General features: G+C 44.0%; 1 protein-coding gene across 3 annotated transcripts in view; it reads left to right on the top strand.

Moving 5' to 3' along the window:
- DNAJB6 (DnaJ heat shock protein family (Hsp40) member B6) overlaps nt 1-24,197 on the top strand; it is a 61,258-nt gene extending 37,061 nt beyond the window's left edge. Inside the window, exons 9-10 of one of the 3 annotated variants that reach the window (XM_074156852.1) lie at nt 14,410-14,616; nt 22,584-24,197. In XM_074156852.1, coding sequence (XP_074012953.1) covers nt 14,410-14,616; nt 22,584-22,666 — 290 coding nt within the window. In that variant the 3' untranslated portion in view covers nt 22,667-24,197. Of the gene's footprint in view, nt 1-14,409; nt 16,927-22,583 lie in introns of those variants that run through there. The other 2 variants (XM_074156851.1, XM_074156855.1) reach the window with 2 other exon arrangements.
- The last annotated feature ends 1,862 nt before the right edge of the window (nt 24,198-26,059 follow it).

The raw sequence follows: 26,059 nt of genomic DNA, 5'->3' as shown, positions 1-26,059 counted from the left end.
GGAACTCCAGAACTAAGTCTTAGTTCTTCTATGGCCAAATTAAGCATGTTTTGAGATCTAAATATTCAGCCCTTAAAATAGCTTTTGTGCAGTCTCCTTTTTATACAACTAACAAAAACTGTGAGGCTTTCGCCTTAGAGCAGAGCGAAAGCAGCTCAGCTCCACCAGCGCAGACACAGCTCTAGTGACAAGGAACCTTGTTAACGGAAAAGCAAACAAGTGTTCGTGCCCTACTTGCTCTGCCCTTTTCTGCCTTAAAAGAAGTCTCGCACAGAAATCTTTCTGTAGCTGGCAAAGTATATAGGCAGTGTACAGCTTGTACATGTTGACTGCTCGTTAGCAGAAAACTACTTCAAAACGCGTTCTTTTTAAATGTATCAGAGCTGTAACTTGGCAAAGCAAAAGAATTATATCTTTTCAATCCATCTTTTCCAAGGAGCTTCAAAATTTTTGAGTTGCATCCGGTGTGGAACCTATTTCAGAGTTAGGAAATGCAATTCTTTTCTCTTGTACAACTCGCGTTCCCTGTTACATCGCTGGAAGAGGCATCACCAGGTGTTCTTAGGCAAAGCACAGCAACTTCTCTAGAGAGTCAGCTAGAAAATGACAAAGTAGATGATCATTTTTACCACTGTTAAGTAAAAAGAAAATTTGGTGTACTTTACTATTCATATTCATATTTTTGAGGTGTTATATCAATGCCAGCTACAACTGTACGGTATATAACTTGCGGTATCTATTGCAAGGAGGGCTGTCGAAATAATTGCCAAAGTATTTCTGAAATGTTGGTGTTGACTTACTTTTGATCCATCTCGAAAGTACCAGCCCAAAAGAATTGGAAGACAGTCCCATTTGAAAGGTTAAAAGAAAGTTGAGTAATTTGTCCTGAATCCTACCCATAGCAGTTTTGTAGCCATTAATAATTTCTTTATTAACAAATATAAGTCCGTCTTGAAAAGTGTCGTAGAAGAGCAGGTGAATTCTAAGTGCTTTCTAATGCAATGAATAATTGAGAAGATGCTTCTTGTAATCACTCCCGAAAACAAGAAGCTGAACTCAGGGAAATAAAACATTTTTCTGAGAAGACACAGGTGTTTAAGCCCCCCTGCTCTTCTTGATGAACAGAATCAAGAACAAAAGATTAATTGATTATTCTTATGTGGTTTTCACTCTTGCCCCTTCTCTAGCACTTGCTCTGAGATCACGTGTGCGCTTCGCTCCCGAAATGTTTATAGAAGGAGATGACTACATCCCTGGTAACCCTATTCGTAGAATAAATCTCCAAGCGGAGTGCGTGCCCGTGCTGTGTGCTGCTCTCTTGCAGGGGAGGTGCTCCTTGCCCTGGACAGAATAGTTTCCAACAGTGGAAAGCCTTTTTTTACGAGAGCTGTTTGAATTTTATGAGAGCTGTTATGAGAGCTGTTTGAATTTTGCCTTACGCCTCCTCAGCTTCTCCTGAAACAAAAAGCCTTCGTTCACGTCGAACTCCAGATTCAGCTAATTGTCGTGTTTTCTGGGTGTGGCGATAAAATTCCCCAAATTACCAGTGTCTCCAGTGTGGAGTATGGACCTGTAAGCGGCACAGAGCCAAGCTAGCAACTTGAAGTGCAGCTTTAACGTAGATTACATGACATGCTGCTAACAGAGGTCAAAGCCTTGCCAGTTTTTTATTTTTGTGTCAGTTCTGGCTTGATCTTCCCTTAAAATATAGGGCTGCCAAATTTTCAGTTGAAATGGTGATAGAGATGGACGCACCGAGACCATGGAATGGTTAGAGTTGGAAGGGACCTTAAAGATCATCTGGTTCCGACCCCCCTGCCATCGGCAGGGTCACCTCCCACTAGAATGTTATAGATATTATCTGAATGTCACTGTTGTCCAGAACGTGTTACACCAGTGTGGTTTTATTTAGCGGTTTGTCTTCTCGATAGAAGTTCTGCTCTTTGAGGGGTTCTGCTAACAGATTCCACCCCCTGGAAGGTGCAACGACTGCATTGTGTGCTGTCATTTTGTCTCCGGTCCACTACGCAGTCTTGAGTAAGCAACTTTTTCTTTAGAAAAACAGTTGTTAATTCTTTTATTTAATGTTTTTAAAAATTAGTGGAAAAGGAGATTGTTTCTGCAGAGATGCCAGGCTGTGTCCAATAGCGGGAGTTCAGGCAAGGTCAGAACTTTAATTGGAAAGTGATGAAATATTCTCAAAAGTGCAAAGTCTGGGATTTTTTATGAGAGTCGCTGACTTGCATGATGACAAACACAGGTGAACGTCAGTCCTGTCTGTCGTGCATCAGTTCTAGGTTTCCTTTCGGTATCACAGTGCTGATTGCAAGAATGGAGCCTAAATGAAGTTTCACGTCTTCAAACTTAGTAAAACTCTTGGCAGGTGTTTCTGAGAAGATGTTGAGTTCGCTGGTGTTGAAGAGGGAGGTGGATTAGCTTTGCTGGATCCTGCGCTTTGGACTGCTCGTAGTACCAATTTGTAGTTGAACAGTTCAAAGCTCTGCAGTTTTGATGAAGTGTTTTTAAAGATTTTCAAATATTTATGCCATGGTATAATGAGTCCAGTGGCAAATAGTCACTTAAATATTTGGAAAAGCCTTCATTGCCATTACAGAATTACAGGAGACGGAGGTATGTCCGAATGCTGGGTGATTTTGAGCAGAAGCTCATTCAGGCAACTTCAGATGTTGAGCTGTTGTCCTGTCACGCAGTTTCGGTGGGTGCATCCCTTCCATGGGCACATCCACCTCTCCACCAAGAGGCGGTGGGCATTCAGGTGCTCTGTGATATGTTCCAATTTCTCTGCCTTCGTGGTAGCTTTTAAATCCTGCTCCCCCCTTTTCACTTTGGCCCCGGAGATTGTGGTTGGAAACGGTTGTTATTGTGCTTGGGGCTTCATCCCATGGATCTCAGAGATGTTTAAAGAGGAGAAGGTGGGATGGTGCCGCTGCAGCAACGTAAGATGGGAACAGGCATTGCTCTGGGCATGGGCAGCTGTGGGGTGGCCTTCCCAGGAGATGCGTGGCCACGTTGAGTACACCAAGCAGATACTAACGTCGCTGTTCGAACTCTCCTGTTTCCAAAACTCGCCAAGTTCTCTTGGTAAAACGTTCCGTGTTCCTACTGGATCTCTGCAGATGGAGCGTATAAACTGACTGATGATACTGTTGCCGGGCACAAAAGAGAATTGTAAGTATTATTATTGTTGGATCATAGTCATGTTTCTCATTTGGTGTTTTTTAATTGAGAAAATCTGTATTTCTGTGCTCTCCATTTATTGGTTATTTTGGCCAGAACTTCAGTTTGAGCAGCATACACGGAGCAATTTCTTTTTGTGCATGTACGTATGTATGTCTGTGTCTGTGTGTATATATTTGTGTGTCTGAACATTTAGTTATTGAAAGGTGTTGGATTTGAAAAATTACTTGCTGTATTCCTAAACTGTGGTGGATTTTAAGGCACAGGCTGAAGAGCTTGACTGTGAGTGGGGAAGAAAGATTGTTTGGAAACTGAGTTCCCTGGTGGATTTGAGATGCCGAACAAAAAAAAAAAAGTGGTACGGCTTGGGAGATACAGGTTCCTAATTAAATACAGTATTTAGTCAAAATTAGTACTGAACATCAACTTGCAATGCTATTTTTTTCAAATTCTGACTCTTCATTAGCATGTCAATATTTCCGAAGAGAATGCCCACTAACAGCTTAGTGCTCTTGTTGTCAGGAAGGTGTCAAAAATAGGATTGGGTTTTGGGGTGAAGGTTCATAAAGACCTAGTGAGCTCTCAGACCTCCTTTTACTCTGTCATTTGCACCTGTCGTTTTCAGGGTCAGTTAAAAGACGGTAGTCTTTGTACGTGGAGCTCTGTAAATCAGGGCTGTGTGCAGGCACTGGGAGCTGGGATTTGCTTACCCTAGTGCTAGTGATGTAGGAACGGATGAGGAATGAGTGATGTGTTGTGGGGTATAACTGGAGAGGGCAAATATCTCTTTCTTTTTTGTAATTAATATGTGAAACCCCTAGAGTCATATTTAAGACCCAGGATAAAAGGGAGATACAAACTGAGCACGGGCATTGCATTATAAAACGTGGAGCTTGCTCTTACTGTCTCGTGTCTGTGAGATTTCACCAGCACTAATAGCCATTTGATGAAAAGATAAACTTGGTGATTTTGTGCTTTTGCCAAATTACTATGGAAGTGTTGACAAAACAGCTGGGGAAGTCATTCATCACATTTTTCTGAAGTCACTCATAAGATTCTTTTCTTTTTAAATTTAACAGCATGGCTTTTTGCTTTATATATAAATTTTTTTTCTCTTATGGTAATCTGGATTTGCTGCACATTAAGGTTTTGAAGACTGGTTTAAAGCTGATCATCAGTGGAAAAATGTGTAACAAAACAGTGTAATTTGCAAATTAGGGATTGCTCGGAACTGCTCTGGAGGTGCTCCTTTTTGTGGAAATGTAAGATGATGTCTTGATACTATAACTTCTTGGCTCTTAAGAGTTACAAAGATCTGTTTGTTGTGAAAGTAGAAGAGCACTTTTCCTCTGCTCGCTCTCTGAAGAGTTTTCTAATTAGAGGCCAATTTTGATGGACGTGGTGGTGGTAACTGCTAGGAGGGCTGAAGGCCAGAAGCAAGTTTTGTCTTTCGGGGCAGTGATGGGGCCATTTCGCCTGGCACCGGGAGGTGCTGGAGCAGGAGAGGTGGGAAGGTCCGTGGGGCTCTGCTGGGCACAAGGAGAGAGGAGGCGCCAGTGGAAGGCACCTCGTGTCTGGGTAGATGACGGAGGGCCTGGCCAGGCTGCCTGTAGTTACGCCGTGGATTTTTTTGTTTGTTTGTTTGTTTTCCTCTAGTAGTGAGTATTAAGTTGCATTGTAAGGGCCAGTTCTTTTTTTTTTTTCTCAATAGGATTTTGTTTTGCTCTTCAAAATCCAATTTCAAAGTGAAACGTGAGCTGTGAGGCTTCCTCATGGTAAAGATGAAACCTGCGGGGATTTTGGCCTGAGGTTGAAATATAGGTGAGATGAAAAAAACCTCTGAATGTTGAGCCCAATCAAGTATTTTTCTGTTAAGGATACCAATTCTGGAGGAAGAGGGGCCGTGTAAGAGAGGGAGACAGTTACAGTCATCTGTAATCCCCCATCTCACCTTCATGTTGCGTAGGGAGTGTGTTGGGGGAGAGAACCCCCAAGAGTAGGAGCCCTTGGTGCAACTTTTTAAGGGGGGTCTGGCAGCAGCACTGCAACGTAGTGGCAAACAGCAGAACTTGAGGGAAACCATGGTAGAGATCTGACGTGACCCTGAAAAGTTGTAGAAAGCATCATCTTTTAAGTAATCTCAATTGCTGTTTAAAAAGCAGGTCCATTTGTTCAAACTGAGCTTGAAATCTTGCTATTTATATATGTCAAGCTGCGAAGCTCATTCCTCCTTCTTTGTTTCCTTTCAAAATTCATGCAGGAATGAATAAAAGACCCCTGTGTGATAAAGGCTTTTAAAATTAATAAAATTCACTTTGAGCAGCAGCATGCAAATGGGGTCATCTCTGCTTGCTGGAAACGTGGGGATTCGTGCTACCTCCTGCCATTTGCATTTCCCACATCCCAAATCTTTTAAGATGAGAGCAGTTGGCATAATCTATATGGATGCCCTGGCGAGCTTTGACAGAAGCAAAATAATGGCAAAAGTCTGGTTGTGCTCAGCCTGTACTTCTCTCTGGCCTCAAATTTAGTGTAGGACCATTCGTTGGGCTTTAAAAGGTCTTCCGATGAGTAAGTTTTGGCAGTGAGGAGGTAAATGCAGACTTTGTCAGCAATTCCCCTGTCTATATGTCAGGCTGCAGAGCTCGGTGCCACCCGGTATGGTCAAACAGGAGTGGCTTTAGCCATCGATCCCCATTAGCCACACAGGGGAACAGCACGATGACATCTCCTTTCAAAGGACCTGTTTGTACCTGCTGCAGTGTTAGCATATGGTGTACACTCATTTAACTTTCCCAATGTGTTGCAGATGTGGGGTATCTTTGGGGTGAAATGTCATCCTCTTGAGTAGCTTGATGTGCTGGGAATGCAGGATTCGTGTTGGTACACGCCGGGCTGAATACAGGATATAATGGGGTTCTGGGGCGTATACGGGGGTGGTAGGTAACATCCAGATGGCTAAAAAAAAAAAAAAAGAAGAAAGTCAAAAGGCTGAGCTTTCTAAAGGAGCTGCCGTGGGGCGGGGAGGGTGAGCCAACCCGGCGTGGGGCTTTCCCTGCCCCTGCCCTGCGCTGCAGGGGGACGGGATGGGTAAGAACAACAGGAGCTGGCACTGGAGCAGCTGGATATGAGGGCAAAAATAAAAGGAGCAAGTCCATTGCCAGCTTTTAAAGCCAGAAGGGCAGAGGATTGCTATGTGTGTTGAGCAAAAAGTATTGAGCCCTGCCCTTTCCCGGATCCTGGACGTGCTGCAGCCATGTCTCTCCGGGACAGAAATAGCACTGTGGGCGTCACTCCATCAGTCTCTGTCCTTTTTCCCACCCCCTTACTTTTTTCCATCACTTCCCAGGACTTCACCACCGCCTCCCCTGCTGTCTCCTGCCACTCGCAGACTTCTTTTCCGCCCTCACAGGAAAAGCCCGGCTCCCACGGCAGAGGCAATAGCAGTGCTGGTCCTGCCCTGGGAAAGCTTGGACCAAATCCCCCCAGTTATAGACTTAATGTGACGTTTTAAGTTGGAGCAGGGAGACAATAACGCACATCTGAGCGTGGTGCCCTTGGTGAGGGCAGAGCTGTGCAGGGGGAGAGGATGAGGAGGGACACGGCAGCAGGTTTTTGCAGAGGACATCTTTAATTTCTAACCAACTGAGCACCCCGGGCACCACTTCGGCTAAACATCTCAGCATTTTGCAGGAGGGATGTCTCGGACATCAGTTCACTGCACCAGAGGAAACCCTGCATCTCCTCGTGCTCTCGGTAGCACTGAGGAACCTGCAATTGCTCCGGAAGAAAAAATGAGTGCCAATAATTGGTGAATGCTACTGATTTGTGCGAGATGACTCAAAACATCAGCCTTTTTCCTGTGCTTTAGCTGATAAAATTCAGTGTTGAAAAAACCTCTCTTTACGGTTTGCCAAAGCTCTGCCCCGAGCAGCGGTGGTGCAGATGGGGCAGCTCCTCCGGCATTCCCCGGATAGTTTCTGAGTGATTTCAGGCTCTTTCGACTTTCAAGACTGCTTGCATATTTTTATCAGTAGATTTTAAAATGGCTGCTTTTTCTCATAAGCATCACATCAAATAGCAAGAGAGAGATTTTTAAAGGCTGTCACTGTCAAACTCAGACAGTGACATTTTCCAAAGAGGGCTTGATGCAAATCTTAGTTTCTGCCGAGTCTGACAAACCTGCGAGAGCACAGCCTGAAAGGGGGTTTTACAGCTCCTGCTGTTACGTGTTGAAGTACTAGTGTTTCCTGGCATTTAGAAACAAGTTTAAGAACAATTAATCGGAAGAACTTGCTCAACATAGCCTCCAGTAATGGTGAGGGAGTATTTTCTTGGCTGAGCGTGTTGCCTACAATTTTGGGAGCAGAGGGTGTGTGTGTGTGCACATGGGGTTTTGTAAAATACCCTGGGTTTGGTACTGTATGAGCACCCCTCACACGCAATGGAAATTAAAAGAAACTGTGATGATTTGCTGAAAACAAATTTTGGGTTTGTTGCCCCAAATTAGACCACTTCTCTTTTTTAGTAGAGTCACTTGGTCTCCTGATATTTTCTCTGCGCTATAATCGATATATTAGATATGGACCTTTTAAGAGAAGAAACAAAAGAACCAGTTAATCTCCAGGGCAACCCAGGCCTGTAGACAGGTCATTTCCATTAAATAAGTTCTTGGCTTGAACGGGCTCCTCTAAAGCATGAGATTTCCCAGCAAATGTCGGGCTTGAGTCTTCAAAGAACGTTGGTATCTTCTGCTAAGGTAAATATTAATACTGGAACTGCTGTAATGGTGGAAAAGTTTATCAGTACAAAAACCTCATCAACAGATTAGAAAGATCTTAGTGCTATCAACTTCAGATAAATGTATTTAAATGGGGATTTTTTTTTGTTTTCTTTCTCTTTGGGTTGCTCCTTCAGTCGCAGCTCAGCTCTCCCCAGCAGCAGCGGATGCAGTTGAGTCATCAGAAACTCCAGTGCCCTCCGTAGGCGCATGGTAAATTCCAAATCCTTGTAACAGCTGGGGGAAAAAAAAGTCAAGCAAAGCTGTTTTATTTTGCACTCTTGTTTTGTTGTCAATCAGCATCAGCTCAGACTAAGATCAGGGTTCCAGTTGAGTCCTCTCTAGAAGTAGCAATATGGTGGCCTGCTCCGAGCTTTGGAAAATACACCACCTCTTAACTTTAAAGTCTTAAAGTATTAGAAAGACACTTTGCTGGCCATCATTCAAGAAAGATTTGAATGGAGCAAGTTTCTGGCAAGCCATCCTTGCATAACCAGCTTGTTGGAGCTTTAGCTCGGAGCTGTCTTGTGTCATTAGATGAAGCCAGGCGTCCCTCACCAGTTGCATCTTCTCCTGATGCTGGTTACAGGAAGGGCTGCATGTTGTTTGCAGCCTCAGGGACGTCTTCCTCTGGGCTGGAGCAAACTGGTGCACCTACTTTTTATTTCTTAATACAGGGGGAAATCCTGGTTTTATATATATATATAGGTTTTTTTTTTTTTGGTTAGGTGTGTAAGTTAATAGCCTGCAAGCGGTAGGGCAGCCGTGCGGGAACCATGAAGGCTCGGCTTCCTCTTTCGCGAGAAGTGACACGGTAAATGTAAATGAGTGGTTCGATATCCTCAGGATGTTTACCCCTGTTTGTTCAGCATGTTTCTGTTAATTATGATCTTGCCCTTAATTACTGCTGATTCCTGGTAGGATTTCAGTTCAACTCCAGGAGGCACATGCATGCTCCTTAAACGTAACACAAAATAATAATGCTAACTCATGTGGGGCTGATCTTTTGTGAAGTGCTCCATGATTTACGCTCCCCACCTCACCTGGAATATCCTCTGCTGTAGTGTTTTCATTCCTGTGTATTATCTCCAGTTTCCAGGGGCACACATGGACCCCTTTGGTGTAGCTGGTGCCTCCTCCAAAGCACCCACCTAGTCCAAGAATTGTACTCACGGTTTGCCTTAGACATATAAAATCGATGTATTACCAAACAAATAAGAGTTTGCAGTGACTTCTGATAACATTGCACCTCACGACAGGCAATATTGCCCTCTACTGGTTAATTACAGGTTAAAGGATCCATATTTTTCCCTTTCACACAGCAACACTTCGCTACGCGAAACTATTTTTCAGCCCTTCTTGTGTAGAGCAAAAGGCAGGTTTTGGTCCTAATGCAACTTTTTAGGATGCTACAACTTTTGTTTGATTCTTGTTCCTCAGCAGCTGTTTTTCATTTGGGAGGACCTGCTGCACCCCAACATCAAACTTTAATTATTGTTTTTAAATGTTAGTAGAAATGCTGAATCCCTCATTTTCAGAATTAACCCGTAGAAATGTAACTTCTCCAAACTGGTTTTGCAAGTGAAATAACTGCAAGGTTTTTAATTATTATTTGCAGTAGTAGAACAAGACCTTTTGCTTAACGCTGTAAGCTGGGTGCCGACTCCAGCAGCCCCCGATAATTACCCCCTCCCCTGCCCAGCTGGGGCAGCTGCACGATGAGCTGGATCCAGGCGCTGAGCTGGGTTAAAATAAGCTCGCAAAAAGAGCGTTATTTTTAACCCGGGTCAGTCCCCTGCTCGGGTTCACGGCGCGGCTGCCTGGGCTCTCACAAGGGTTTGCTGGCTCAGAGGCACAGGAGACAGCAAGAAGGAGCCATGGGGGAAACCGAGGGCTGTTTAAAGCCAGAACACCCTAAAAGTTGCTTCTCAAGTAGATGTTTCAGCTCTGAACTCGGCCACGGACCCCCTCCTCCATACCAGCTGTCTTCCTAAAAGCCTTTTCCCGGGCAAACATCACTGCTGACAAAGCTCCAGCAATGTTTAAGCGCTTCTTGGTGGTGATGCCCTGTGTGGCTGACCTTTCCCAGGGTAAATTTTTTCAAGTCTCATTCTTGGAACTGGTACAGCCAGCTTTATTCAGAGTCTGGCTTGAATGTTTCCAATATCTTTAAATATTTAGAACAAGAGAAAATAGTTGGTGTAAGTTACGCTTTAGGTTTGCCTTTGCAAGGTGTGCTAAAGATAAATGATCAGAGGAAAGATCTGGTGGCTCATACCGTGCACAGCACTGTAGTCGATTCAGTGTTTGAGTCACAGCCGGCATAATGTTAATGGCATTTAACTAATTCATGGTGCCGTCCTGCTCTCCTGGAACTCGTAAAAGGGAAAAAAGTTTGGAGAATTTTTTGGGGTCTATTTGTTGAACTCAAACCTTGTCTTTACTTTGAGGGAGATGGAAAACTGAATGACTCTGTCGGGTGATCGAGATGGATTTAATCCTTTCAGTACTTAAAGGGGACTTATAAGAAAGATGGAGACAGACTTTTTAGCAGGGCCTGTTGCGATAGGACAAGGGATAATGGTTTTAAACTAAAAGAGGGTAGATTCAGACTAGATAATAAGGAAGAAATTTTTTGCACTGAGGGTGGTGAAACACTGGCCAGGTTGCCCAGAGAGGTGGTAGATGACCCATCCCTAGAAACAGTCAAGGTCAGGCTGGATGGGACTCTGAGCAACCTGATCTAGTTGAAGATGTCCCTGCTCATTGCAGGGGGGTTGGATGAGATGACCTTTAAAGGTCCTTTCCAACCCAAACCATTCTATGATTCGGCTGCAAAATGTGCTGCCTGTGTAGCAGTGGGGAGCAGCTCTGCACCCACCCTGGGCTCCACTGTGGGGCGAAGAACAGATGGGGGCAGGTATGGGCGGCCCAGATATAGGAAGCACAAATTATTCTTCTGGAGGAAAACTGGGTAACCTTGAAGTCTAATCAAAGTTAATAAGATATGTGTCTTCAGTTGCCACTGTATTCTGTTTTGGGGCATGCAGACGCAGCCCCTCTGGTGTGCCGGTGCTTTCACAGCATACCCCAAACAGCAGAATAATGTCAACAGCAGCTTAAGAGGGAATTTTCTTCCATTATAACACAGGTCAGCTCAGCTTAGCAAAAGCGCCCATTACAAATCCGCGATGACAGACTCTGGGAGTGCATGAGGAAGGGTTTAACACAGACTTCCAAAGGGATGCTGGTTCCACGGGTCCAGTACTGAGGAGCTGTGCTCTGGGTTTCATCAGAGATTGCCACCTCTTTGGGGGCAAACAGTGGGTTTGAACAAATTTGCAAACAGCCCTGTCACTGCTTGTTCTCCATGGATACTGATTCCCACCCTCAGCCACATGCCCTTTCCAGGTGCTTCAGCTGCGTTGCACAGATAAACTCCAAGCAGGAGCAGCCTGGTCCTGCTTCTCAGACTGGTGCAGGCAGTGTACAGGCAGGACCAAGCACAGCCAGGGTCTCTCCTGGGTTCCTTGGGCTGATGCAACACATTCAGGCAATGTGGTGGTGCAGTGCAAGGTCCAGCTTTGGGGGTTAGTTTTGTATCATTTTTGAAGGAAAGAGAAATAAATATGCATTGCAAGAGTTGTCTGTGGGGTTTTATTTTTGTGTTGGTGCATCATCTTTCACGGGGAAGTTGAACTATGAACCCCTCTGGAGAAGGGTGTGTGGGTCTGAGGGGACAGTCCTTGCTCTGGGCTGTTGGCAGAAGAGCCGCAGTCGGAGGACACCCCAGGCAAAGCCTTCGAGAGGCGCATTGTGACTCTTCATAAACAAAAGGTGGCATAGCTGTGAGGACTTGTCCCAAAACTCACAGGAGGTGTGTAACAGGCAGGTACCTTCATTTTCCAGAGTCAGAGCTGTACTCGTACCCTGAGGAGCTGAAGGCTAAAACCTCTGGAGGACAGCTCTCATGGGATTTGATACAGCAGGAAAAGTTCTCCTGCCTCTTCTCTAGACTGCAGTTGATTAAATTGATTAGTTTGGAGTATGGAATGTCTTCTACATTTTTACATTTTATTTTAAGTTGGACTCAAGCTGCGAGTGGTTGCTGGAAGATCTTTCTGCACCTCCATTTGGTGCTTGGTGTCGTGGGGCTGGTGGCAGAGCTCAGCTCCCAGAGCAAGGGAGCTCTGCGGGAGCACTGCTGCAAGCAGCAGATCGAGGAGGCATCTGGGGCAAGGGGACCAGCACGTAACCATGCTGCGTGTACGTCACCAGGGAGGAGCAAGATTATTTTGAATTCTTCCAGTGTTCAACTGTGCCTTTCGCACCAGCGGAATTGGACTAAAGGTGTTGAGATTGATCTCTAGCGTACTTAGGAGTAATTTATTGGGGTGTGTGTAGAGCATCTGGGTTAATATGTGTTAAGTGTTAGTGTGTCTGATTGGGGTGTCTCTTCGATGCACACACACACAGGGCTTTGAGAATGGCCCCAGCACATTTCTCAGTCCTGCATCTGCTTACCAATATGAATTTAAAACATGCAGGACTTTGCACATCAAAAAGAAAGCAAATGCAGTTTGTATTTCCATGGGAGGGATCGCCTATTTCTGGTGCACTATAATTTGTTAGGAATTGAACTTTCTTTACTGTTTTTTGTATGTGCAACTGGCGTACACGGGTTTCCTATGCTTTATTTTTTTTAACTCCTGGCATTTCATAGGGTTCATCATCACAGCCCTGGTATCGTGAAACTGGTACAGTGTTGTTGGTACAGCTTGTAAAATCCCGTAACATCTTATGGGAAACACCATCAATTCTGCATCTGGTGTTTTCTGAGCTTTTCCTTGCCCACTGCCTCTCCTAGATGAAGCTTGGGGAAAAAAAACCAACCTGTCTTTGGTGTTATCATCACGTGTGTGTTTGTCTTGTTTGCTTGTGCCTTCGGAAGGGCAGGAGACTCCAGGGTAAAAAAGCGTTGAGTGTTGTGTGTGGGGAATGGGTGTCTAACAACCTGGGAAAGCGGGTCCCCTGCGTAATACCCATGCACAGCAGGGGCTCAGCCGCACGGCGGGGAGAGGTGAGGCACCTCTCGGAGTCCTCTTCTCCTGCGAGGCCTCGGGTGCCGCATTGCACTGTGAAATGACTTTTTAAACATACCTTGCCTCCTTTCCCTCATGCCCTCGGAAGCATCTCCTCATGTAGGATTACAAGGTAAAGACAACGCCACCTCTTTTGTTTGAAAGTGTCGGTGGTTTGGTGCACACAATGAACCGGGTATTACTGCTCCTGTTCCTTACTGCATACGTGGTGCTTTTTCCATCTTCAAAGCATTTTCCAGCCATGAACTAAGAGCACAGGCATTAGCTGAGAGCACACACCCCTCCCGAAGCAGCTGATGCTCGGCACATCCTAGGAAAAACTTCCAGAATGTGACACACCACTTTTGATGCAAATAAAATGACGCTGTATTTCATCAGCTCTATTAAAAGTACTTAAGTAATTGAATTAATGAAACTTTAAAAAGCCTTTAAGAGACAAATGTGGTACACACCTTTCTTCTCACTTTTTTTTTATTTTCCCTGTTGAGCGTCTTTGGTTGGCTTTTTTATTTGTTATCTTACTGTTTGCATTTTGAAGTATGGTTTTACTGGTGGTTTTGTGTGTGACGGTAGCTGATTTCTCTACTTTGCAGCATTGGTACTGTTACAGTTTCTGCAGCAAAGGAAAGTGTTACCTGCAAAATAGCATGAGTATGACTGGAATACCTCATCTTTCATATTAATTTTTGCAAACATTGGGTTTTTATTTCCACTGTGTTCATTTGCCTTTGCTGTGCGTGCCTGCCTTGCTCCCTGGACTGTGCTTACCTCTTACATATTCAGCTCCACTTCCCATCTTCATGTGATCCTTCACGCTTCTCTACCATCCTCCCAGCTGCGGATGTCCAACATCCAGTCCCTCTGAACCCACATGGCTTTGTTTCTCTCCCACCATCCTTGTAGCCAGCTTGGGTGTTTATCCCTCCTTTCCCTATCGCTTTTCCTTGAGGAGGGCCAACCCTTCCCAGGCAGACAGTCCAGGCGAGGTGGGATGAGATGGCATGTTCTGCACAGGACAGAAATATCGTCCAGGGCCATGTGCTTGGCTCACTCACCCTGCCCTTTTGCGAAAAGGGAAACAGTGGCCCCGGAGTTGTCACATCCAGCTGATGTTTTTGGGTGGTTCCAGTCTGGGTGAGAGGCCATTGATGGAGCTTTCTGCTCCAGACACTCCCCGATCTGCAGATAGACAGGAGTATCTGTGAACTAACCACCGCCAAGGCGATAGTTTAGTGATGCCCAATTTCCAGCCCAGTTTGAGGGTTTTTTCAGGCTAAATTTAAGTATTCTGGGTGCAGCTCACTTTTCTTGCACTCTTTGCTTTTACAGGTGAGACAGACGAAGAAGCCTTTGCCGAGGAGTGCAGACGGAGAGGACAACACGCCCTGCCTTTCCAGCCGACCAACCCTCGCCTGCTGAAGCCTCACAAGCCTGCCAGTTCCCCCAAATATGCCTTTCATTATAATAGCGATGAGGTGGAAGAACAAGATAGAAGCCGGGTTACAAGCAGCTTGGAGACCCCTTTTTATTTATCAGGTGTGCACAAGCATGTTGATGAGAAATGTGCAGAAAAGGATCCATCAGCTAGTCAAAAGCCAAAACCAAAAAGCCAAGCAAGAGGTTGTTGCTGTGTGTTGACTTAATGTTAGCTCCCCGGCAGATAATAAATGGTAGCTTGTGTGCCTTCATCCTGCATTAGCTCTGCTCTTCAATTTAGTCTAGATTCACAAATGCCCCGGGATATTCGAGGATCCAGGGCAAATATTGTCGTGCTGCTGAAGTGCCCATGCTCTTTGTTCTTAAAAGTGAAGGCCTTTTAGAGATTAACTAATCATTATATTTTGCACATTCATTTATTTAAATTGTGCTTCGCTTCCTTGCCGAAGGAGAAGTTCAGCAACTTGATATTATTTCTGGAAGCTGCAATTTTAGGCACCTAAATACTAATAGAGAGGGCTGAGACCGTTCAGGTGAACGCGGAAGCGTGGCGATTGCCCTGGTTATTTTTGGAAGTAATTAGTCCTTTGATATATTTCCTGTCTGTAATGTTTCGGCAATGTAGTCCAGAGGCTATCTTGGACAACAAAGTCCTCATAACTACTTGGTTTAATTTGAACCTGTGGTCAAAGATCAGCCAGGACTGCCAGGACAGGTTTTCCTGAAACGTGAAGCATCTTTCTACTTGGATGCCCAAACCAAGGGCCTTTCTCAGTAGTGCTGAATTAGGTGAAGGGCTGTGAAGCGTGAGTCTGCGAGGCTCCTCAGGCTAAACACAGCGCATGAGAAACATGCACTGTACCCCAAACCACGTGCAACACCCACTCCCAGTACTGTACCAACTTCTGCTGCGTTTATGAGCCTTTAAATCTAGTGCTGTCTTCTGTACGGAAGACCTAAAGATATCATGTGGGATGACAGCTTGAAAAAATAGACACAGTCATATAAATGTCTTCCTGATCAGTTGCTGGAAGTTTTGCCTCTTTGGGGGTGGCTAAGTTGAATTTTTCTTTTTTTTTTTCTTAAAAAAAAAAAAAAAAAAAAGTTTAACATTTCTCTACAGAAGCCTGAATGTAACCTCTGGGCTGATGTCCTGAAACCTCCCACACAAGGGTTACAGGTTTTCTCTCCTGTGTCTGTAGCTGGCAAAACAAAAACTTGGCTCTGCATTTGGAGACTCTGCAATCACAACAATACTTGCTAATGGTTTCCAAAGAGCACCCGAGTTTGACATGCACCTCGCAATTTTTGGAGCAATTTTTAAGATTGCTTAGGACTTTTTGCTGTGAATCTATTTATGCTCCGAGGCGCACAAGTTTGCAATTAAAATGAATTTCCAGAAGTATTTGTGCAATCACAACATCCTCTTTTCTGCCAGTAGATTGTGAATTGCCATAAAAGAATCAGGGTGAAAACTTAATTGCAGTAAGACTTCGATTTTACTGTCGCTTTAAATATTTTGCCTACTGTTCCTCTGATGGACAGGGCTGCTGAAGGAGTGGTCGAGTCAGTCATAAAAACCTACGTGAGTGTCTCAATCCCTCCCTGGGAAGTTTGTGCACGAGCCCTGGCCAATAACACCGTTCTCCTTCATGGGTGTTCACCTCTGCCGAGTGCCTTGCCCAGCAAGCAGGCTTCACCAGCGCAGCTCTGTCATTAGATGGACCACTTACTTGGCTCCCGCTTGGCTTCTCCTTGATCACTGCAACAGCTGCCGTGCTTACACGGGCCAGCGTTGGGAAGGAATAGCATCTTTTTCTGCCTTGGTCCAAAGCCCACTTGCTTCAGTGGAAAATAGTTAAATTCAATGGCCTCAAACTGGGCACTGTTCCACTTCGAATCAGGTGGTTTTGGCACCGCTGACGTGCGGCCCTTGGCAGCGAGACTGCGCGGCAGCTTTAGATGTTGTCCCAGTTAGAGCACCTCAAGCAACTCCTCAGTCGTTAGTGATTCACCTGCAGTGAAATGGGTTTCTGTTCCCAGCTCTAAGAGTTGGGGATGTTTGAGTTTTAATGTGCATGTCCCTAGTGAATCTAAATGAAGGAAAAGGGAATGGGTTTTGTCTTGACTATGTGGTGGGGATCACTCTGGAATTGGCCACCTCTCTCCAGCGCCCAAGGAGAAAGGCTGGCCAACTTGTTCAGATTAGCAAGTGATATCCAGAGGTGAGACGAGTCCTCTCCTTAGTCAGGATTTCCAGTCATTACAGTGGGTTTTTAATAATGAAAAAAAAAGAGTTAAATTTGATTCTTTATCTAACGTTGACACTCTGCATTTTAGTAGAAATTTCTCTGGGTTTCATACTGTTCCTGGTTTCGTAACAGCCTTTAGAATAAAACCTGTGCTCTGAAGTCACTGCGTATCTCAAACAGCTCCACCCAAGTAATTTTTTAGTATGAACTCAGATATTACAAGTAATGCATTGCTCGATTGTATGATGTATGGCTGACTGGTGATATCCAAGCGGTACCAAAGTGGTATTAATGCCAGCAGAGACCTGGGGGTTACAGCCACTAATGGTGGGGGTAGTGGTAACTACCCCTAAAAAACTGCTGCTCTGGATTTGAGAGTTTTGATCTTTATCTAGCAAGAATGGTTGAAGTGTTTAATTGTTAAAATACTGAAAAGTACATGATATGAAAGATCATTATTTGCAAGATAATATTGCAAGGTTTGCTCTTCCTTTTGAATGAAATAGCTTGCATTAACCTCAAACTTACAACATTAATAATTCATTTTTGCTCCATTTTCACCCGCTGGCATCCCTGAAAAGGAGACCACTTTAGAAGAACTAGCTTAACTAATCTTGATCCTTTCCTGGCATGGATTCCTCTGCTGGAAAGTTGAGCTATTTATACTTTATTGCATCTTTGATGCAGTCTCTATTCTCTTTACCGACATACGGTTTCCTGAATTACACATTACTAACTAGTAAAATCAATGTGCCTGGTTATCCAAACTAATTACCTTACAATTCTCTCACATACTTGTATTTGGGCATGTAATGGAAAGAGAAAGGAAAGCAAAGCCACTGTTTTCCCTGGAAATCTAATACAGGAGGCATGCTGGAGACGCAGAGATGGGAGGAAGTTCCCTCTCCCTTTGCTCCACATCCCCTGGATGTAACTGCGTGCTAGTGGGATGGGGTAACAGCTGTACTCTCCTGCGGGCAGAGGGTGGGAAGGTTGGCTGGTGGATTTGGAGGCTGGCTGGTCGCTCCCTGGATTAGCCAGAGCTGCCTTCACGCGTGTTTTTTATCTGCTAGTACAAGAGCATCCCATTACCCCTTGGCTTCCCGTAGAAGGTGGCTGGGTTGCACATGGAAGGGCTTCCAAGGCTGCATGGCCTTGCAAGCTTTGGCTTGCCATGTGGGAGTAAAACCTTGGACTCTATTCAGTAATAGTATTACCTTAATTAATAGCAGGCAATCAGGCTTTATCTGGCTTGGTATGTTCTTGTAGCAATTCTAGGCAGAATTGGTAATGAAAATACTATGGTGAGCAAGCATGAAGGAAGGCCCCAGTAAGTTGCTACAGCTTTTCAGTCCCCTAAAACATCAAAGTTGGAATTACGTCACTGGGTTGGCCAGTGAAACTGGAGAACTCGCCCCTTGGATTTAACAGTGCGTATAATTAAACAGTGGAGTGGCATACCTAGACGGGGTGGGATGTTTTGTCACCTCAGGACTTTATGTAAAGGCAGGTTCTCTCCGCGATGCTCTGTGGCAGGAGCAGGAGCTGTGGATGCGGTGAGAGAATTAGTAGGTCAGATTGTGGTGTGTGTTGGGCAGTGGCTCGGGCTGAAAGGAGGGAATGTGAAAGTGTAGTGTAAAGCTGTAATTGCAAATTGAGTCACATGTATGAAATTATACGTGTGAGCTGTGAGCTGGGGTGGATTTTTATAATGGCATATGCAAGCATGGTCAGTCTAAATAACAGATGGTGGCTGCCACTCAGAAGTAAGCTAGCTACCTTTGAAATAGCAATTTATTGTTTTGACTAGAGAGATATTTCTAAGAGCAGAAAATTAGAAAGCGCACTACTGAACCCAACGTGCAGGCAGCCTGCTGCCCCGTTAAAGCTCCATGTGCATGTTGCAGCCATGGTTTTAAGGAGGGCAAAAGAATGGGCGTCAATCTTAGCAAAAAGTTACTGAAAACCATTTTCTCTGGGACTTGAGCAGAAAGCATCAATCCCTCCCAGCCTCAGTGCTTCAGAGCCTGCAAGTGGACGGAGGCTCCTCCAAAGTCTTCAACTTTGCAGTAAGTCTTCTATAAAAATCAGGTCACGGCCTTTATCACTGACTGATGTGGGTCGAGAAGCAGCAATGATGCATGTTAATCGTCAGTCGTGACTGAACAGCTTGTTTCCTTCTGCTGACTCCTACGCTCTCCTGTGCTGGCAGGAGGAAGGTGGAGCAGACCCGTGGCTGCTCTCTGCATCCTGGTAGGGCAGGCAGATGTCAGGCAGGGCAGGCAGAAGTAGGATACTATGAATGGGTTGGGTAGGGGTGTTTTCCCGAGGACACTTGTCCTTTTGGATCAATCACTCAATGTGCACACCTCCCTTGCTGTTGCCACCCAAGATTGTGACGAGTTTCATAGTCAGTGACTGAACAAACCTGTGACTTTGGGAGGTGCAGATGGCAGAAAAGTAGAAAGCCAGAAGGAAAGTCAATCTGGGAATACAGCAGAGACACTTCGCAATTGGTTTTGGTCCTTGCCGAGTCCTTGCTACTAAGCTATGTTGGAAGTTGGTTTCAGCCTTCAGCAGCTTTATGAAAGCTGGAATAGCTTCTGTGCTCTTTATAGTTCTGGAAGTAGAAGAGAAGGGGGATGAAATGGAAAGAGCGGGTCAGTAGATGCTGTTTGTTTTAGACAAAAATTATCCTGATTGTAAACCAGGTGTAATTCCAAATGGTGTGGATTCTTGCTTCATCTGTCTCTGATCCTAGCAGCTGAAAACTGTAAGAACATACCAAGTTAGAGTGATACCTGTCTGCACCTGAGTGAATCTGTTTTCCAAATGTCAAAGCCTGGGGAAGGTCTCAGCAAGCTGTTCTCCCCCCACCCTGTAATGCATTTCTAGAGTTTAGATGGCTAACAATTGCTCATAAGTGTGGAGATTTGAAAAACCCTTCTTCCAGGCCAGAACTGTTTGGCTGAAGCCAGTTCAGCCAGGCAGTAGCTATGGGAAGTTTCTATGGCCACTTCGTGATGCTGGCGACTCACCAAGACACAGGTTCACTGCAAATCAATCAGATAGTAACGGGGCTGCTGCTTTGTAATTCAGATTTTGTTCTCTTGTGACTCTGGGGCTAGTCTTGTAACCAAGGCAGCTAAATATGCTTTTAATTAGTACTGGTTGAAGTATGAGAGTGAAATAAGCACCGAAGGGTTACATCTTTAGTGTGCGATCTTTATTTTTACTAGGAGCTGCTTCACTTGTTTGGATCGGGTTTTTGGCCGTTATCACCCAGCACGGCATCACTGACACCAACAGACTGGCAAACTTTGACCCATCCTTTCTTCCTCGGCGTGGGTAGAAAAGGAAATGGTCGAGAGTGAAATTATTTATCACAGCAGGCTCGAAACAGAAAAGACCTGGCAGTTTTCTCTTGAGGAATACGCTGCATTTGTGCGTTATCTCCTACTTTTGCCAATCTGTTTCTGTGTGTCAGTGATAACGCTTGAAAGATTTCCACTTTTCACTGTTATCATTCCGGAGGCTGGTAGGAGACCGTGTTGTCAAATGCCTAAATATCTTCATACCACATTATTTTAACATTCGAGTTGTTTCATTTATAAGACGATGAAATATGTGGCATTCATTTAAAGTCATAATTTACATTGTCTCACAGTATTTTTAAGGGAAAGTTGCTAGAATTGCTTTCAAAAATGCAAACATCTGAAGAAAATGGACTTGCAAAAAAAAAAAGTGTTATGATAATTATGATATAAAATAACAGTATCAAAAGGAATCGTGCCATTATGTGGAAGCCTTTTAGAAATACTCACAGTGTTTTGAGAGTGAAAAATGAGAAAATTATGAAGCTGATAACCTGTTATGGTTTAATGATCCTTTCCCAAATATCTGTGTTGTTTCATAGCTATTACATGAACTAGTTCTGATCAGCTGATATGATGCTGTTTTCCCTCCAGTAAAGGAAAGAATCCTTTGAATAACACCCTTCAGATGACTGATTCTCAAGAGTCAGCTCGTCTGTTCCGCCTCCATTGGCCTCTGTGGTAAAGCAAATAGATGCTTGAGCCCTTCTGGGATGCGTCCCTTACAGCAGTCAGTGAAATGCCAAGGGATTCTAATTTTGACAATGTATAGGTGACCAAGGGGCTGATGCTGAAGTAAACTTCACGTTTTAGGAGATGTTCATGCAGGGTCCCCTGTATGACAGGACTGTAGCTCAGGAGGGTGGCAGGGTGTGGGGAAAACACAGTGTCATCTGCAATTCTGCAAAGCACTGCCAGTTTTGCTCTTCCTTAAACAAGAAAACTGGTTTCCACTCTAACTTTGCGCAGGCTAATCACTCATGGCAGAGTTTCTAAATAAATATCCTGCTTCTTGACTCAGGTGATTGCAAAAGATGAAGTCATGCTGTTGGTACAGCGTAGGAGCTAGAATGATAACCTAGGAACAGTTTCCCTTTGCTGCAAGGGAGTGTATTTCCTCTAACACACAAACTTTTGATAATGACTCGAGTGATTTTAGCCCAAAGACTACTTCGTAGTTCTCCCCAAGTCTTAAACCAAAGAACTGCAGTTCTGCTTTGGGCACAACTCTAATTGCACCTGGGAGGAGCTCTGATTAGGAGCAAACTTTAGCCACAGCGTGGCTTCATGCTCCTCTGACCTCCCACCGCTTCCTTTTCCCATCTTAATTGTGCTCTTGGTGCTAAATTGATGGAGAACCGGGTGGGATGGTGACATGACTTCCTCAGGGTCACACCTGCCTGCCTGCAGACAGAATGGGGGAAAGAAAGGGATTTCAGACAGGCAGAGCTGTGCTCTTCCTGGGCCATTCCTCTGACTCCCAGCCCTGCCCCTGAGCCGGCTGGCAGGGGCTCCTCCGCTCGGCCCCGCTCACTGGACTGTGCTGATTCCCAGTGGCAGAGCACTGCTGAGCTAAAAGATCCCTCCAGCTATCTCAAAGCATCACAGAAGAATGATTATTTGAGGGAAATGTGTACTACCTTTGAGTTTAGATTTAAGTGCACTTGGGTAGGTGTGGTGTTGGTTCTGCACAGGTCACTGTCCGTGCAAGTCTGCTGGCAAGTTGCGTTTTATTGCAAGTTTGGGGGAAAGATCAAGATGCAGAGCCAGAACTGGTTTTCACGCACCTTTGTGGGTGGGGAAAAAACCATTGGGATGATGATCACATGGCTGGAAGTTTGTGCCTACTGAACCTGTAGCAAATAATTGTTGCTTGAACTTAATACTTCCATACACTAAAGGAGCTGCGGTAGAATTATAACCTGTGGTGCACAGTTAAGCATGAGCAGGCTAATGACCTGCATATAAAATGCATATTGGTAAACACTGAGCACCTTCTTATTTACTCAGGATTCTCAGCACTCCCTCGTCTTGAAATGGAAATGCAAATATCGTGGTAACTGACTACTGTGAGCAGGAAACTCCAGTACTTAAATAGCTCCTGCTGTATAAGTCTTATTTATTGCTTCTGTTTTGAAAGTTATTCTAGTTTTGCATGTGCTCTAATTTTGAAGCTTTTCCTGAATGGCTTTGAAGTCTTTTGAAAGTTCTCTAGATCTTTTCAAACTTCAAAGATTGATAACATTTTCTTTCTATTCTATGTAAGGGATATAGTAGAACTGATCATTTAAAAAAAAAAAAAACAAACCAAAACCCCAAACATTAGAAAGCCAGACCTTTTCTTTAAGATTCCTTAAACCATTCAGAGAATGTGTGCTTTTGCTAGAGGGAAAAGTCCATGAATGCTGTGAATAGTGTTTTACAAGCCATGTTTCCTCAGGATACAAAGAAGGCAGCAAGAGGAGGAAGCAGAAGCAGAGAGAGGAACAGAAGAAGAAGAAGTCAACCAAAGGGAGTTACTAAAATGGACTTCTCTGCCATGCCAATACCTTTATAATAATGACAACTTTATGTTACATTTGAGCACACCTCTTTTGTGTATATTTTTTTGATTGTTCACACTGTTAGCAAGGAAGTGACTCATGTTTAAAACTGTACTAAAATTGCACTATGTTATTCTTTTTAGTTTCACGGAGTGGCTTTCTTGCCAGTCAGGTTAGGGAATTCGAACAAGGCTGATCTTGGTTAGAAGTGCATTATGTTTGAAGATTGGAAAGTGTTACAGAATTTCTTACCTCTTCCTTCCCTGGGACTAAAATGACTCTAGTCTAGTGTTTGTTTGTTTGTTTTGTAGGGTATAAAGGGTTGTGCAAATGCCTGTTTGTTGGTTGCTCTAGCATCAACATCAGGCCTGTTGAAAGAAGAGTCCTATTCACTTGTGTCATTTGGAATGGGACTGAGACATGAGCTCTTGTAGGGTAATTTATGCAAGTTTAATAAGTGACTTCTACGGTTATTTTTTTCCCCAAGCTGGGCAGCAAAGGTTTATCCCTGCTATTAAAATGTCCCTTCATTTTAAATTGTATCATGAAGTTATATCTTCTGATTTTAAGAAACTTAGTGTAACGATGGTCTCCTGAAAGCACTCCTACTGATTTCCTTAAGCATAGTTGACTCCCGATGAATCATTTAGTGAAATCATTCCTTATTTTAAAAGTTTATTTTCAGAACCTAGAGACAAATGATCTAAGTGCTACTTTAAAACTGCTCTTTGTTTCTGCTGAGTAGGTTTTAGATAACAAATGTTTTTTTTCAGCATCCATATAAGATTTTATCAAGTTGTTTCTGCAAAGAACTTACACCTTTATGTATGAGAGCATTTTGCATTGGTTTTATTGCAGGACTAATTTTTTTTAGCTTGAAAAGATGTCTTCAATTTAAAAGAAATATGTATTTTCTGGCAAGATGACTTCCTTGCTTCCCATACTTGTCTCATGTGCATGACACATTGCTTCTCTTAACCTTTTAGTTTGTACAGAGCCCTTCTGTTGCCTTAAGCATTTACCTGCATGTTTCTTGTCAGTATGTTGCCTCCTCTTTTTAACCTCCAGGTAGGAGTTATCAGCTTATGGTTTTGTTTTGTTTCTTTTGTCTTCCTCTTGCCAATACATTGTTGATGTAACATACTTAAACCTGGCAATATTGAAAGTCCGCAGTTCCTGGAGAAACTCACTCATCTTAACGTTTAAAAGATGTAGGAATGCACATAATGGTGTAAGGAAGAAGCTAAACAGAAAAATCAAGTCTGCATTCTAGCATGGATTGATATAACAAATTCTGGTGTCTCTGGTATCTGAATAGTTTAGCTTCAAATGCTTACATTTCCCAATGTAACCCTACGCAAACATATAACCATACATGAACTCTGTTAGGGTATTTAAATTATGGTTAATATGAAATAAGACTGAGTACCAGTTTTCTGTCACTTAAGTACCACTTTCTTTTTGTTTTGTGCAGTGTTACTAATATTTAAAAATAAAGAAAATTCTCCTTTATACTTTGTCCTCTTGCACTGTACTGTAGATTGGAGCTGGCATCAGTTGTTCATGCTTAGTTTCAATTCAAGTTTAGGCTGCAAGCACAAAGAGGGGGAGAGCCTGCATTCACAAAATGCCCACAAGCTGAGTTATTCCTTTTGCTAAGTCCATGAGCAAGTCGATACAGTCCCTGTGTCAAATGGCTGATACTGGAAAATCAGGGTTCGTTCTGGCTGGAAACATCGCTGTAAGGAGGGTATACCTCAAACGGAGCTTGCACATTCGCTGCGCAAGGAACATTCACACTGGATAATACCCAGCACTTGGAATTGCATCCCATTTAGTGTGCTTTCCTTTCTCTGGGAGAAGTCTGCCCCAGTACATATGCCAATTTTAAGCTATTAGAGTTCCTTATTTGTTGGGGAAATAGCGCATGCTCTGGAAAAGCGGGAGAGGTGGAGGAGGGTAGAGGTGACACCAGCGTAGGGCTGTCCCTGTGCTGTGAGCAGCCCCACGTCACTGGACAGAGTGGCTCCAGACCAAGAATGTGCCGTGAAGAGTTAGAGCAGGCCAGGATTTGGTACATAAATATCTTCCTGCCTCTGATCCCTGTGTTAGATTTGAAGGAGGATAGAGCATTAATTAGTTAGGAGACCTGAAGGCAGGCTCTAAATCAGTTGGGAAGCCTCTCTACCAAGAGCATCCTTATCACACTGGAAAGGTGCTGGCAAGCTTGCAGCCGAGCTCCTACACCCTGTGCTTCCTGTGGGAAGAAGCTCCTGGGAAACACAGAGTCCCCAGAGGGAACCATGGGCATAATCTTTCCTATAACTACCTAGAATCTGCCCAAGCTTGCCTAGAAATTAAGAAATGTGGGCCCATGGCCATTGAGCCTAATTCCTTCCTTCCTTTAGCCTGATTATTTCTGGATTTTAACTGAAAGGTGACTGCTTAACTGAGCACCGTGAAGCCTGGTGCTGTGTTGACGTGGCTATGGTGCTTGCAGGATGGCCCGGACGTGGTGCCACGTATGTATGAGCAAGCACGTATGTGAGGTCTTCGTATCCCAGTGCATCCAGCTGCCGAAGGTGAAGGCTGCATGATTATATGGTTACTTAAAGTATGCGTTGGGGCAGGAAAAATGCAGGTGGGCGTGAGACACCACAACTGATAACAGATGATGCTGGCCCAAGAGTGGCTGTGAATAAACGTATTGTGAAAGTTGGAGAAAGATTCCTGACCATCCTGCAACACTTCTGTGGAAGAGCTGAGGACAGAAACGGAACTACTTTAAATACACGCCTGACGTGATTTATAAAATGTATTGCCAAATTATTCTTTACAGAGCAGATACCTGGGCTCAGAGACCCAAAGTGTTTTCAATCCCTTTTAGTATCCCATAAGAAATTAAATTATTAGGGTAGAGACCATGCAGTGAGTTGAGTAACAGCATAATTAAAATGATACACTAAAAACAAAAGAGTTTTATCTTAAGATAGTGAGACACAATCGCAAACAAGCAAAATATGACAAGATAAGGGTTCCTGCTCCTCACTTAGAAGCTGCCACTGTGAAAATGGTTTAAATTCAGTTGTTTTTCTGCACTTTTTAGAGATGTGCACAGTCTGCTCTTTGAACCAAGGCTTGGCAAGACTTTGATGTTAAATAAATGATCTCAGAGAGTGTAGGTGTCTAAATGATAAAAATGTATTTTTCAAGTTTTTGCCCGGTCTCTGCTCCGTGTGGCTGCCCGCCTCCGTGGGAAACTTTCAGACCTGTGAATCCTACTTCTACAGGTAACACAAACCTCAATTTTTCTCTGTCAGTTCAGCTGCCTTTACAGAAAATTGCTTTTTTCCCCAAATTTCTGAAACAGTTA

This window comes from Numenius arquata, chromosome 12 (genome assembly GCF_964106895.1).
Source record: "Numenius arquata chromosome 12, bNumArq3.hap1.1, whole genome shotgun sequence".
NCBI classification, from domain to species: Eukaryota; Metazoa; Chordata; class Aves; order Charadriiformes; family Scolopacidae; genus Numenius; species Numenius arquata.
This window is presented reverse-complemented; position numbering and strand designations above follow the sequence as displayed.